The 15,444-nt window shown below is 38.8% G+C and overlaps 1 protein-coding gene across 6 annotated transcripts; it reads left to right on the forward strand.

The window, feature by feature from the left end:
- The first annotated feature begins 665 nt into the window (after positions 1-665).
- Positions 666-15,378, forward strand: tnip1 (TNFAIP3 interacting protein 1). Of its 6 annotated transcripts, none has more exons than XM_029441326.1 (18): positions 666-818; positions 5,111-5,293; positions 5,850-5,993; positions 6,138-6,223; positions 6,365-6,424; positions 7,119-7,328; positions 9,081-9,175; positions 9,655-9,811; positions 10,072-10,164; positions 10,287-10,352; positions 11,408-11,539; positions 11,666-11,794; positions 11,890-12,024; positions 12,130-12,255; positions 12,410-12,493; positions 12,967-13,176; positions 13,437-13,521; positions 13,772-15,378. In XM_029441326.1, the coding sequence occupies exons 2-18, from the start codon at positions 5,146-5,148 to the stop codon at positions 13,873-13,875; spliced, it is 2,064 nt and encodes a 687-aa protein (XP_029297186.1). In that variant the 5' UTR covers positions 666-818; positions 5,111-5,145; the 3' UTR covers positions 13,876-15,378. The 6 variants fall into 6 exon arrangements, with proteins under 6 accessions (XP_029297186.1, XP_029297185.1, XP_029297189.1 ...); XM_029441325.1 differs by lacking the exon at positions 666-818 and adding an exon at positions 3,897-4,011; XM_029441329.1 differs by lacking the exon at positions 666-818 and adding an exon at positions 3,897-4,011 and having other exon boundaries at positions 13,057-13,176.
- Positions 15,379-15,444: the final 66 nt, after the last annotated feature.

Raw genomic sequence — 15,444 nt, forward strand, 5'->3', positions numbered from 1 at the left:
GAGGAAAGAAGAAAAAAAGACGAATGTGGCGAGGAAATCCCCTGCAGTACGCCAAAATTCAAGGCAACAAATAGAGTCTGCAGCATCAGTCACACTCTGGTTTTAATGGCACACCCAATCTGAAACTGCTCCATTTGATGATAATTATAACAGATTAAGAGATTACTTCAATAGCACTTTGTTAAAACGTAGCCAATGTCAAAATACACAATTTTGAATTTCCCTTTTGACAGCTGGGGGAAGTTTGTACTGTAGCTTTGTTCAAAGCAGCTTAAATATGTATTTGTATATTATTAAATTGATTAAGGTGTACATATTTTAAACTGTTACATCCGCAGAGAGAGTTATGTGTGTTGCTTTAGCCTTTGACTTTTTATTTTATTTTATCTACAGTCTCCATGATTGTAGTGACATCATGAAGTGATCATGTAAACAAAACTCATACTGTATTGTACAAGTTAGTATTCTGTAAAACATTTATTTAATGCTCCTCTCTTCATGTCATGTGTCATATTTTGTGGCCTCCTCTATCCTTTAGTTTTGTTGACATGCATTAATGTGTGCAACGTGGTGTACGTGCTGACAGCCATTGTACAAAGATTAATTAAATGCATTCAGTTTTTTTTTCACGTGTTGTGCTGCTCAGTAAAGGCAGGACACACAGTTGGACACACACCAGGTTGTGTTCAGGCTTAGTGTACAGTATCAGGCCATTTTACTGAGTTATGGGAATTCCCCAAGTCTCAGTGAAATTGCTTCCCCCCTATTCACCCGTTTCCTTAAAAAGTGCTTCTCTCCGACACAAGCTGAATGTGTGGGTGAGTTGTTGTTTATTTGTTTTAACATTTGAGGTGTAGTACCAGAGCAAATTATAGTCATTATCATTATTTGTGATGTTTTCTTGTTTGTTTTTTATTCTAGGGCAGGTTGAATAACTTTATGTTGTCACTGAAACGAGTGATGTTGTTTTATGTTTGGAACATTACATGTGAGGCAAACATAATGAAAAGATTGATTTCTGCCCTATATGCTGGAAGAAATCTCTATAATTGTATGGCTTTTTTGTTTTAGGGGTACTTGCTTGCCTAAGCAAATGCTTTGCTGGAAAATATGATTTTGTAATTTATTACAACATGTTGGTAAATCCATGTTAAGAGCAATTTTAGCTTAAAAATAAAATGTATTCTTTATCATTATACATTTTTTATACATAAGCCTGAGAGAAATTAATTTAGCTATTTGTCACAGTGGTTTCTCGGTAGTTACTGTCTAGAGTTTCGATTTTCAGTAAAGAAAAGTGATATGAAGAGCCAGTTAGAGTTAACATTCAAGCATATCTGGTGCCAGTGCACATGTCGTCTACATTTTTGGCATAGTGATCGAGACTCTTGAGTGAGGATGTCCCTGGTTTAAGGCCTCGAGAGGACAGCTGGAGTCACTAGTCGGCTGACAAAAGGACATTTTGTATTAAGCAGCGCAGAGCTAATGACTATCAGCTGCTGATTCGTTCTGCTAGGAGACGGAAGACTGGACTGTCCTTTTGATCCAACAGGGTGGGGTGCATACTGTCTTTGTACAATGAGGGAAATGGTTTAAAAAAATTTTTTTCAAGTAGTTGGGAGGAAAAAACAAAGTGTACAGTGTCAGACTAAATGATGGGTGACACTTGTATCCTCTGGCTTTTGTTTTTGAGCTGGCAGGCTCAGAGTCACCAGCCTGTTTATTGTTTCAGCAGACTGAAACATTCTGCACCTATAACTAACGACAAGGTTATTGGTTGCACGCCGTTGCTTTTTGCCAGCTGATAACTCTCTTGGGAACACATTTATACATTTTACCAGTGTTTTCTTACTATTGGGGCACTGCTGGTCCACATAGTATATGCTCTGAAATGTTATTGGTTGTCGTTTTTTTGTTGTAATTTAATTGAAGCACTGAATCAAAAATCAGTTAAAGCTAAATGTGTATGTATGAAAAGTATTTTCAAATAAGTTTTATTTTCATTAAAGCACAATCAGGGCAACAGAGTAGCCTATACACATTACAGGCTGTCCACGCACTCTCACACTTATTCTGTTACATTTATTACTCATTCATCAGAGAGGTAGGAAGTCAAGGAGACAAATGTTGTAATACAGTGGTAGTACAGTACACTCCCCAACAAAGCCAAAATGAAGTAATTACATATTTGGTAAAACATTTAGTTTAAATCCGACTTCAGTTTTACTATATGAAAAATATTATAGAAATGTGTAATTTTCATCAATTTTGTTTAAAACCTTAGCTAAAGGTAATTTACTGACATTTTCAACCTATTTCCTGTCATTTAAAAAAGTATCTTGATGCTCCAAACTCTCAGTTGTTTAATTGTTTGTTATAGATATACAGTATAAGGCAATAAATCCTATAACAAAGAAAGAAAAAGTAACACCAGATAAATTAGTCCTGCTAAAAGGTCGAGTACTAGTATCTGATTTTATCTGACGATTACTTTTATGTAGTTACTGCTGTGTGCCTTTATAAGGCAGTATAGTGAAATCCTGTTTTAAATTCTTAACCATGGAAGGTACAATAAGTTGGTTTATTTTATTATATAAGCTATTACCAAACTGTTTTCTATTACAGCAGTTTCAATATTAGAGGCACCTCAGTATTACTGGTGTATGCCAAAAAAATACACTTTTTTTCGCCTTGGAGGGAGTAATAATGGTGGGGACATAAAATGAAAACCAAGTTAGTTACATTTATTGATACTAAATCATGTCATCCAATATAATTTGCAAACTGGGTGTTTCCTGTGTTAACACAGCATGCTTCTGATAAGACCTCCAATGTTGATTGCTCTGATGCAGCGCTATCTTTTTACTTATAATTTATATAAGACTTTGTAGTACTTCAAGTCACAAGATGAATTTCATCAGAGGTAGTTTGCGCTTCCAGTTTACCGAAGAATGATTTTTGGAACTCCCTGAAGAGGTAACCGCAGATTACCTGTTTGTTTATTCCCACAAGATGTCACTATTGCTCTAAATCATTCATGTTTGGTAAATTAGGGGCCTCAAATAAAATTCTGCCAATTGTGGCACAGTGCTTCTCAACAAACTCTTAAGCTGTTACTGACATAACATTTGAAAAGTATATGGCGTTATTGTATTGCTGTTTCTAGTGTATTACTTTGATAGTAAACTGGGTGCCTTGAGGTTTCGGACTGTTTGTTGGACAAAACAATCAGTTTGAATACGTCAACTTTAGCTTCATGGGCATTTTTTTCTTTCTTTCTAATGTTTTATACAATGAACAATTGATGAAGAAAACATTTATTAATAATGAAAATAATAATATATTGCTCTAATCACAATATGAACATTATATATATCACAGCAGCTTTCATACCAAATACTTTTTAATCAATAGTGTGGACTTAAAAAAAAAAACTCACTGTAATTTAAACTAGGCCTTATTGCCCTCCTAGTTCAGAGGAAATGTGTGATGCAATCACAGAAACCCCCACCAGCCCCTTCTCTAAATTTATCAATGAAGAAAAAAGTGATTCTGTGAAAATGGTTGGGTTTGTCCTTGGACTATAGGAGATGAGTTTCAAAAGGTAAAAATAGCAATAAGAAGTTAATTAAAATCATTACGAATCAAGACAAAAATCAGGCTGGTTTTGATTACCAGTTTTACTCACCCTGGTGTCATCGTGTCATGAGCCAGTCATGAGCATATAGTTATGTATATATGTAAAAGTCCATCATGAGTCATTCTGGTCAAATATCTACCAAGAAATCTGAATAAGTGAAGCATTTTGCTCCAGTGTTTACATTACGGTCAGGGGCTCCTGTTGGTGCCCCGATAACAGAGAGCTGCGCCCTGATTGGTCCGCCGAGTTGTCAATCACTTGCTGTTTACATCAAACGAGGTGGAAATTCCCGGGTTACAGCATAGACCAGTAGACCACTTCCGCAATAGATGTCTGGCAGAGAGACGAGAGAGGCCACTGCGAGCTGAAAGGTACCAAGAACAAAAGATACCTCTTTGTTCTTTCGTTTGTTGTTTAACTCCGCTTTCCGACCGACTTATTGCATCGATAAAAGTATCTGTAATGGGTAAAAAAGAAGAGCTAGTGGCTTCCTGTCCCGCACTGTCATCTAGTGTTAGCTAGCCGAAAGCTAACGAGGATGTTGCTAGCAATTTGCATGACAACAGCGAAAACTAATATTAGCCTTCTTCAGCCAATCAAGGTAGCTATCATTTGCTAGATTGTGCTGTATTTGACTCTCATCTATTGGGTAGATGTTTGTTAGCAGGTTTCACGTAACATTTAGTATTTTTCCTCTGCTTTTGTCCTTTTTCCCCCTCGGATATGAACGTTGTAGTTGTCATATTTAGCTCTCACAAACGTTAGCACATTCTTGCCATGTTTTACTCTGGCAGGGTAGCATTACGGTGATATTGTTGCTGCTTGTGTCCTCTCAAAGCTCTAGGCTGCTCTTTATTTTTTTCCCCAGGCTTCACCGATAGTTTTCACTCATCATTGTAAATGAATTGAGATATGGGTCGAAAAGGTTTTTCTAGCTGGCTAACTCATAGTAACGGTACTTACAGTAGCATGTCTGAGTGGGTGGTATTCATTTAATCTGCGACCAAGAAGTGTCATAAACACCATTTGTTTCTGAGTGGTTGCAATATCGCTACAGCATGAGTTGTGGTTCAATGGTATTTCTATTGTAGGAATATGAGAACCAAAAGGTAATGTTTAAGTTATTTTTTCTCACTGTAACGTTACAGCCAACGCTTCTGATCATCTGTTTCCTTCCTCTGCATTGACAGTTGGGTGTCGACATTTGATGTTGGTGGTTCTCGATGAGCAGTACACCTTTTAATTTAGGATTCAAATGGGTCTTTTTTTCAATACTAAAGTTTTTAACAAGTTTTCAGTCCTCCATGTTTTTAAAGGCTTTACTATCAGCAATTTTTGTTTTCTATAAAGGTCAGCTAGCAATTATTTCTGTTTTTTCTTTATTTTATTTCTTTTGTCTTCCGCTGAGTAGTTTTGGGTACCTTGTTTTTAATTAAGCTGAACATAACAGTTTGTCTCTTCTTTCCACAGTTCAGAAGACCATGTCTAGGAAGTGAGCGACGGCAATGGAAGGGAAAGGCCCGTACCGCATCTATGATCCAGGTGGGAGTGAGGTCAAGGCCAGGGAGGAGGCCGGAGGGGGAAGCAGCTATCGACACCTACTGGAGGAGAATAGCATATTGAGGGAGCGGATGAAGGGACTTAGGAGCCTAGGTAAGTTCCTAAAGACAGCATGCTATCTAAAGTTGTCGATGGAGGGCTAATGACAGCAGCTGTCTTAACACCTGAGGGTTTTATTTTTGCAGTTTGGTGTGCATGTATAGGGCATTCATTTCTTTATTGTGGTTTTTAGCAGAAATGGTGTCCAGCTTCATTTTTTAGCAGCACTAAATTAATTATTTTAAGATAAAATCACCTTCAAAGACATTATGTGAGGTCTTCCATAACATATAACATGACTGGATTTCAAGTTAAAATATGCAAATGAAGAGGGAAACCTTTGTACAACAAATGAGGTGGAATGTAGTAAAACCTGATGATCTTCATTGGTAGTTTGTTGAAAAGCTTGTGAATCACCTGATTGCTCCTTTTGTGACTCACTAAAGGGTGCTACTCGCATGTAATTTCTTACTGATCACCAATCGTATCTCATCATAGTTGGTGACTGCTCATGCTGATGGATCTAGTCTTGGCAGTGTTTGTTGAAAAAATTAAGTTAGATCAAGTGAAGTGCTGCTAGATGAAGACAAGATCTCTCTGAAACTTGCAGGTGATTTGCTGGAAGAGTCTCAATCAGAGGCATCAAGGCTTCGGCAGCGAGTGGAGGAACTTGTGAGAGACAACGAGGCCCTCAAGTCCTCGAGCTTTGCCGTCAGTCTGTGTATGGGAGGGCCCATTCAGACCGAGACACAAAGTAGGTCCCACGTATTTGATGATAACTATTTATTTAAGTTTCTTTTATATTAGTGGATTATTACTTTGGACAGTAACCATGCGGGATGCTGTTCTGCTTTACTGAAAGTTACATTAACCTTGGTTTTGGTATGGCTTATTCCAGGTAAACCCTGTTTACACCCCACAGCAGAGCTGAAGGAGGAGCAAACCAGCTGTTTAGGGAAGACCCTTCAGCCTGAGAAGCCCAATGTAAGTAATTTGTAATTTGGTACAGGCAGAAACAACTTTGGGGTGATTGTAACGAGGTTATTTACTTTTGTTCTTACAAGTTTATTGATACAATTAAAGTCACACTGTATTATGGTGCTACTTACGTTTTGCTTTTTACAGGAGGTCTCGGCAGAGTTTGAAGTCGTGAATTTAGATGGGAAGACATCAGAAGCCTTGACTGTACGTACCAGACTTTTTGTGATACAAATTATGATTTAATAATTTTCCAACTACCACAGGAACTCTCCTTTTTTTTGTGGCTTCCCAAGAATCTTTAATGTTAAGAATATAACAATGTTCCTGGTACTAAATTCCAAGAAGGATTTATATTTTGGGTAATTTCTTTAGGCTAACTTTAACCTTTCCTCTTCATAGCCATTTCCTCAATATTTGGAACATATCCTTAGTGCCGTGACTCACCATCAAACTCAATACTGGTAGCTCCAGCCTGAGTCAACCAGGGGAAAGTCCAAGATTATTACTGACTAGATTACATACCACTGATTCATTCAGTCGCACATAACATCCTAAGGGATGTGTTATTGGGACACTATGCCAGAACATGCTGTTCTCATGCATGTTGTAAAATTCTATAGCCTACTTTTCTTTTTCTTTTTTGCCACAGTTTCACCCCTGAACATAATAGTTTTGGTAAAAATTTAAACACAGGCAACTTTGTTCTGTGAGTTCTATATTTAGACCAAACAGTACAAACTGGTTTGTCTGCTTTTCAGATTAATCAGCTGTGGCTTTTTATAGAACTAATAGCACTCTTACACTATGTTGATCTTTCAGTCTTGTGCTGGTTGAAATGCATATATAATTGTAGTCAGCTGGAGAGGGAGGATTGATTGTGTCTGTGTGTTATCTCCAGGCCGGGTCAGTGGCAGGAGTAATCCCCGTCCTGCCTCAGGAGAACATTGAGCTAGCTAGCCAGCTAAAGAGACTAGAGAGCTCATTCAGCATATTTGCAGAGGAGTCTAACCCGAACCAGCTCTTAGCTCACCTCGGTCGAATGGCTGTGGAGTTTCACCATCTTTCCTCTAAGGTCCAAAAGAATGAACAGAGGACTTCCCTCCTACAGGTATGCTATACGTCATGCTGTATGATTGGCGAAGCAAACATCACCTCCTTAGATTTAAGACATTTAACCTAACATGGCTTATATGCACTTAAAGCTAGGGTTGGTAATCTTCAACAACAGTTTTTGAAATTATCAAATGCTCTGACAAAAAAAAGAAAATAGTTTCAGTGGCAATAATAATAATAATAATGATGTTGATGTAATAAGCCCGTCCAATCATTTCATTCGGCCCAAATTAAATGATTGGACGGGCGGCCTGCCTGTCAAACTGCAACCACTCCACCCATGCACTCATTGTGCGTCACTATCTTACGTACTAACATAGCCATGATAGTTGTTTACGTTCATTATAATATGTTTACGTTCATTATAATGTGTTTACGCTCATTATAATGTGTTTACGCTCATTATAATGTGTTTACGCTCGTAACGATAAGTTTGTGGGAGAGTCTTTAGAGGGAGACCTGAAGAGACGGGCTGTAGTGTTGGCAACGTGGCAACTTTCTTGCTAGATTACCAACCCTAGCTTTAACATTTTATTTGAATTACAATCTTATAGTGGGAGAAAATGTCTATATAAAATGATTTATCATGAATAAAATATTTTTTTTTTAAATGTAATGAATAGCTTTAAACCATTCTGACTGAAAAACATAAATGCTACACATTGACTGTAATGACATGCATATGCAATCCATAGATATGATTTATATGATTAATTTAAGGGGTACATTTTTATAGTAAAAATGTATTTCATCTCTTAAAATTATAAAATATGTGCGCTGTGTTTAGGAAGGAATCTTTTTAAAGGTAGATTTTATTTGTAGAGAGGATAAAGGTCTTTATTTTTTAATGACGTGTACAAAGTTCTTCTGACAAATGTTGTTTCCCCACTGCAACAGTAGTTCTGGTGTCTTAATTCAGTTATCCGTGTGGGTTTAGTGTTTGCTGTGCAAGACATTCACCACAACAACAACAACAACAACAACAGCTACTGGCACTCTACACAAGCTTTTCTTATTTGAAAAAATGGTCATTTTAACTAACAACATTATTGCTATAGCACATTTCTAACGATGTTGCATAGTGATTTGCAATAAAATCAGACTAACGTTATACAATAAAAAACACTTAATATAAATCTTAAGGCTTATTTTATATAGATGTTCACATAAAGAGGCTGCATATTCATGGCCAGTAACAGTGGAAGTGCATCACCTCTTGGACCATTTTATGGCCTAATTTTAAAATGCAAAAGTAAAGCTGTATTTGCTGTGACTTGGTATTATTATTATTATTATTATTATTATTATTATTATTATTATAGGGTGGTGATGGCCTAGTTGTCTAGTGGTATGGCTTCCAAACACCAGAAAGCTGTGGGTTCAATACCTGCCACCATTGCACCCTGAGCAAGGTGCTTAACCCTGAGTTACTCCAGGGAGACTGTCCCTGTAGTTAGTTCACTACAAGTGTAGTAAGTCACTCTGGATAAGAGCGTCTGCTAAATGACCTGGAATGTAATTATTACATTTTATTTATTTATTTTTCGCTTCAAAAACCTCTTGCATATTTATTTATTTATTTATTTATTTTATATATAGGACCATGGCTCATTTTAGAGGTGGCATATATTTCCTCATGAATCTGCTCATACATGTGTACAGTATTCCAACATAATTTTTACTCGAGTGAACTTTTTTTGCTGTCCTTATACAGAATCGTGCGTTATTGTGGTTTTGTGTTTTATAGACTCTCTGTGAGCAGCTCAGACAGGAGAACAATGAGCTTCGAAGGAAAATGGAGGACGATCATCATATCAGGAATCAAGACTTGGAACAGCTGAGGTAATGTTTTTTGCTTCTATTTTACATTTGACTGGGCTTTGTGTTGCTTCTGCTGGAGCAGGAACTTTATTGTTAGTAAAGCGAACAAATTGTAAGATCTGCAGTATATTCTATACAAATAATAATAAACACTCTTAACCGCTCAGTCTCATGCCTCTGGTATGTTTTTTATTTTTTATTTTTAACTGGGACAATTTTGTTTCTCATGAACTTTTAAATATAATGGGAATCAGCCCCCCGTTACTGTTTGGAAGACAAAGTCCTACACAACTTTTACTTTGTCCTTGATGTTGATGACACTTGACATGCTTTCACTTTTTATGGGGGATTATTCCATTGCTTTTTGTTGGCGTCATTAAGTCCAGCGGGCATTGTAGGTTCTTCCCAAAGACTTCCTGAAGCTTTGTGAAAACGTCAACAAACTCTCATAAGGGACTTTGCTCACAAACACTATCATTTTCACTTTCTTGCCGATTCAGACAGGAGAATCATAAACTTAAGGAGCTGGTCACAGGAGGAGCAGCGGCAACATCGACGGTGCCATCTGACACCGAAGCTCCGGAGGCCAAAGAGGAGCCTGTGAAGGAGGAATCAGCCGCCGTAAGACCCAAGATGGAGGCCACCACACCGCAGAAGGTACTTTTTCAAATGAATTGCTTAGTAAACTATTTTTTTCATTATGTACAGACATACTTTACAACTTTGCGTCATATTGATAAGTCTTTCATATTTTCTTGCCAAATACAATTTTGTTTTAAAAATGTTCCTTTTTTAGAAATACAAGGTTTTCTCAATGACCTTCTGACTTAAAACTTCCCCGCTTATTAACACTTACCATGCGGGGTTAGAGTAATGGAGGAATGTTGTGGTTTAAGAAATGTTTTGTGTGCCCCCAGAGTGGAAAAGCTGCCGAGAAAACTCCAACTAAACCTTGTGATGTAGAGGTGTATGAAAAGAAGATCAAGCTTTTGGAGAAGCAGAGAAAGGATGTGAGACTTTTTTTTTTTTGCTCTTACTGCTCATCCTCTTTTTGCCATAGAGGAAAGTTTCTGTGTATTTTGTTTCCTTTATGTTCAGTGTCATTTGTTTTGCTTTCTGGCACTGCTTACAGGTACTGGAGGTGAATAAGCAGTGGGACATTCAGTGGAACTCGATGAAGTCACAGTTTGAACAGAAGGTACAGTAATGACTTTACAGCTGTTGTGAAGGGTGTGGGAAGACATTGCTGTGTCTTCGACTTATGTAGAGCTGTCGAAGGAGAATTAATGGTGAACTCTCTCCGGATTCCTCAGAAAAACTTTAAAATAAAATTAGTCATTTCATATAACACACGTTGTCCTTTTTATGAAATCGTGTAATTTCAATAGTTTCATATGAAGTAATTTTCAAAGACCTCTTCCACATGCCATGGTTCTTTTTAGATTCAAAGCAAATATATACAGCACTTATAAATGACAGTACATGGAGTATTTATACTGCGTTTTCCACTGTTTTTACTAAATATAAAATAATTTTGCATTATGCAATTGGAATAATACATAAAGTCTTTCAGATAAGTGAATTGACAGATGGCAGTCATTTTGGAAATATCTTTAAGGAACATGGGTCTCTGATGTTTCTATGCGTCAGTTGGCAGTAAAGCAGCTGTGTGTCTGTGCGCGTGTGTTTTCTTCACGCTTGTCCAGTGGAAAGGTGCAATCTTGCAATAGCTTGCTATCTGAGCATACTTACCACAAGGCTTGTCGCACCTCAGTGAGAATTCCCCTCACCTCTCTGGTACCCGCTGACTTCCTCCTGTGGTGCAGTCAGAGGGCAGCAGAGACGCACACATGCACACACTCTCACACTAATACTAACACATCTACGCATGTACACATCCACAATCATGAACAAACCTAGATTCACACTTTGTTAAGACGAGGACACCATGCAGACATAGGTTTAGACCGCAGAACCCTAGATATATCCATTTGCGTCACTCTGTTTGTTCATATTGTACACAAAAACAGAACTGCGTGTGTTTGCAAATGTCTCCTTGTTGCTGTGGTTTAGGTTATTTCATAACTCATATTTCTAAAGCTGTATTTTAAGAGCTGATGTTTATCTTTACCAGAGAGATGTTATCACTAAATCACTTTTTTCTTTTTTTGTGTTCATGAGAATTGTATGTAGGAACTGTGCGCTTGGTAAATGCTGTCCTCAACTAAATGGTTTAAAACATTGTCCCTCCAGATCACAGACCTCAGACAACGGCTGGCTGAGTCCCAGAAAACTGTGCTTGAGCTGGAGGCCGAGCGAGAGCAGAGGCAACGAGACTATGACAAGAAGCTGCTGCTGGCCAAGTCCAAGATTGAAAATGTTCAGGTGAGAAACACAAGGACGCAAAGCCCAAGGTGAAATTGGTTCTGACATTTCTAAACTAGGACACAGAAACATGCGGGAAAATATTTTGGGATACTAACAAAGGTGTTTTGGGTGTGTATATTTCAGGGGGAGAAGGAGTGCCTCAACTCTGAGACCACTGAGCTGAAGCAGAAGGTTCGCTACCTGCAAGATCAGCTGCTGCCCCTCAGCAAACAGAGGGAGTACCAGGAGAAGGAGATCCAACGTCTCAACAGGGTGAGTGCACTTCATCTCTTTATCTATTGCTGCATCTTTTCCATAGGGACGTTTCCTTCTGTAATTCCTTCAATACTTGTTTTGTCTTACTTCAGGCTTTAGAGGAAGCCTTAAACCTGCACACCCCTTCATCCTCCCAACAACCACCTGGTCAGGGTAACTTTGCAGATGCAGCCAATAACCTGAAGAAGCAGGATCTGCTGATTCAAATTACTGTACTAAAGGAACAGGTCAGACATGAAATGATACAAACACCAACATATACACACACACACACACACACACACACACACACAGTTCTATTTGCTGATTATAATTGTTGTTTTGTACTTCAGGTGAAGATCTTTGAAGAAGACTTCAGAAAAGAGAGGAGTGACAGGGAGCGAATGAATGAGGAAAAAGAGGACTTAAGGCGGCAAGTTGAGAGACTCCAGGGTCAGATCACTAATTTGACCAATCAGGTAAGCTGTGTGTTTTACAGTATCCTGTGTATGTGGCATGCCAAGGAATACTTTAGCTTTTGTTTCTTACATTGAATCACAACTGAACAGTAACTGAACTGCTCTCATTTGAGATTTGGTTTTGACCTTTTTGTATTGTATGTTTGTGGTTCAGCTTCATCAGGCACAGAACGAGTGTCAGAGAGAACGTACGGAGAGATGCAAGCTGGAGAGACTGCAGATGCAGCATCACAAACAGGTACTGGCTGCAGCTCAGGTCTGAGCCTGGCAGTGTTGTTGAAATGTGAAATGAAATGGTGCCGTCAGCCTGGATAGGTGAAATGTTTGGTCATTTTGGCCATTCTTTCAAATACATTTAATCGGGACAATGCATTCACTGAAAGTTGCTCTATAAGCCTTTGGGATGCATCATGCAGTAGGATATGAGTTAAACCTTGCAGACTAGTGCCCCCTTGTGACAGAATGCAGTCATGTAGCTCTTGACTGTAATAAGTTCATACTGGACAAATTAATACTCCAGGACAAGAGCCTCACTCCAGCTAGGTTGTTTGTCAGTGCAGCAGGTGGAACGTTCCCACTCCTCAGTGGGAGTCAGCTGCAGTAGGGTTGAAGGTCAGCGGTGGCCCATACCATGACCCGGCCTCTGTGCTCGCTGAGAGTAGCAGCCGTGCACTGATTGGGGATCACGTGTGTACTTGTGATCCCTCGTAGGGGCAGCAGCAGGAAAGACGTACCTCAGACCCCACGTCAGGCTCAGTGAACGGCCCGCTGAGCCCTCCCTACTGTGGTCCCTTTGTGCAGGTGGGACCGCAGGGCCTTGAAGGCTGGCCCGTACACTTCCCTCCCCGGATGCCCAATGCAGCAGGCGCCACAGCCACCGCAGCACCGCTCCCTGTACGAGACTTCCAGCCTGTTACCCCGGTAAGGGTCCTCCAAGGCGTCTCTGTCTCTGTCTCTGGAGTGACTCCTGTTCACTGAGGAAACAAGGCTCTTTTCTCTCTTTCCTCTACTCCCTTTATCTTTTGGGAGGAAGTTATGATTAGGTCTAACTGTAGCTTAACCTAGCCACGCTTACATTCAATAGCTATTGTTAGGTTAGGGCAAAGACTTGAGGGCTGCTGGTTGTGATGAATGGGTATATTTAGTGATTTCAACTAAGTTGGAGCTTTCTCTTTGGTCAGGGTTTTCCTTGGCAGTCGTCTTTCCCGCAGCCCAGAGGGGCCAGAGCAGTAGGAGAGAGTTCAAGACCACCACCAGAGAACGCAGGTATGGTACAGCCATCCAAGTACAATATTTTATTCTTAATGTTTGTTAAAAATCACATTTGTGTACATTGTGGATTTGGTCTTTACATGGGATTTGCTGACAAGAAAAATCAAGAATAATTTCCATCATTATCCTTTCATGGAAATCATCGACTCATGAGTTTATACTGCACAATACCGCTAAATGTGTGTAGCAGCAAAGTTTGTGACTGACGATAATGCAGTCTTGTTCCTTTTTTGTGTGACTTTAGATCAGTCCGTGGCGGCGACGGCAGCAGCAGCGGCTGCTGCAGCAGCGGCAGCTGCAGGATTTGGAAAAAGGGAGCGACAGAACATTGACCCTGGAAAGCACTAAAGCATCACGGTACCCACCAAACGGAGTCTGGGTAGTAGCATGAAATAAGTTGTTTTTGAGTTGACAAAGTGTGATTTGATCTATAATTTTCCTACTGAACTGTAGATATCCTATTGTAATGTTGTTTATACTTGCGTTTTATAAGGCTATTTGTGAAACACTTCGCTATTCTGAATATATACATGAAATATTATTTAGATTTTTTTTTTTTTTTATCAGGAACTGAAGTCATTTATTAAATAGGTTGGAATAATTAACACTGTTTGTTTTTTTTCTTCTCCTGAAGATATACCTATGTGCTTGTTTCTCTGCAAATACGTAACAACCTGACACTTAGTTTGTTACTTGTAGGGTTACAGGAAGCCATTCCCCAATATGACTAAGACAACATATACTCATTCCAACAATGAATGATTATATAAGTACATTGAATTATAGAATACAATGTGAATGTTGATTGATTTATTTAAATTTCCTCAATACCATTGATGTTATAGAACTGTCCCATACATGTAACTGTTCAAAAGTGGTTGTTGAAATACAAAAGTTTTGGGAAATGAATTTTGATGGTGTCATACCAAAAACATGATTGTGATTATTGATGATTTATTTATAACCTGCTGTTTTGATAGTTGCATTGACTAAGTGTAAATCATTGTCTTTAGTAATGCTGTTCTTTCTATGTTGTTAGTGTAATCCCAATATATTGTAGCTATTGACATTGTATGTTTGTATCAGACACAATACACAATGCACAGTACATACACAGCCTTTTTTATTTTCCCATGATGATGGACCTAATCTCATTAAACACAACACTTCTACTTGACCACAATTGATTTGATGATTTGACCACTCATTCCGATATTCATACTCATCTTACTGCATCCTGTACTATTGCCCTCAGTTTAGCCCCGACATCTAGAAGTTACAGCACCTAAACCTTAAGGCAGCAGCGATGACGTACTTCTCTTCACACGGCTAATCTGTGTTAAATTATTGAGTTGCAATCACTGCAACTAGTACTGAAACATTCAAATTGTGCTCGAGCTACAGAAAGAGGACGGTTTGTCAGCATTTTGAGACCCTAGATCCAGAGTTACAACAGTACAGCCTCTCCTCAGGAAGCACTCAGCCAGGAGATCTGGCTTTGCTCTCTGTCCACTTCAACCAGCAAACTATGCCATGACTGTCCTGTAACAGTCGAGGCCCTAAGAGGTTCCACACACCTCGATAAATGTGCGTTACCATATTAAAGATCCAATCTCAAATCAAGAAGGGCTCAACATGTGTGCAGATGAATTAGATTTATCAAACAAGTTACAGGGAACAAATTCCTGATGGTTGAGCTAAAATTACAAATTGCACTTTGAAAGGTATGCTGTAATTACTGGCAGTTGTATTTTCTTGGTTTGTAGCCCTTTTTTATTTTTTTTGCTGTAGGCAAAAGCACATGTGAGACTTTTTGTATTTGACTGGCTTAATAAATCTATTCTAAATGTCTTCTAGAATCTAACCCTGCTTATTCATGTTCATATTTCCCCCTTTTTTATTGCTACATCATGTTCA

Source organism: Cottoperca gobio, chromosome 10 (genome assembly GCF_900634415.1).
Source record: "Cottoperca gobio chromosome 10, fCotGob3.1, whole genome shotgun sequence".
Classification (NCBI taxonomy): Eukaryota; Metazoa; Chordata; class Actinopteri; order Perciformes; family Bovichtidae; genus Cottoperca; species Cottoperca gobio.

What these genes read in the sequence shown, in the direction of transcription:
- tnip1 (XM_029441326.1), top strand. Translation starts at nt 5,146, where the DNA reads ATGGAAGGGAAAGGCCCGTACCGCATCTATGATCCAGGTGGGAGTGAG. An exon ending in AGACATCAGAAGCCTTGACT is followed by an intron (nt 6,425 to 7,118) that starts GTACGTACCAGA and finishes TGTTATCTCCAG; the next exon opens with GCCGGGTCAGTGGCAGGAGT. An exon ending in AGTCACAGTTTGAACAGAAG is followed by an intron (nt 10,353 to 11,407) that starts GTACAGTAATGA and finishes TTGTCCCTCCAG; the next exon opens with ATCACAGACCTCAGACAACG.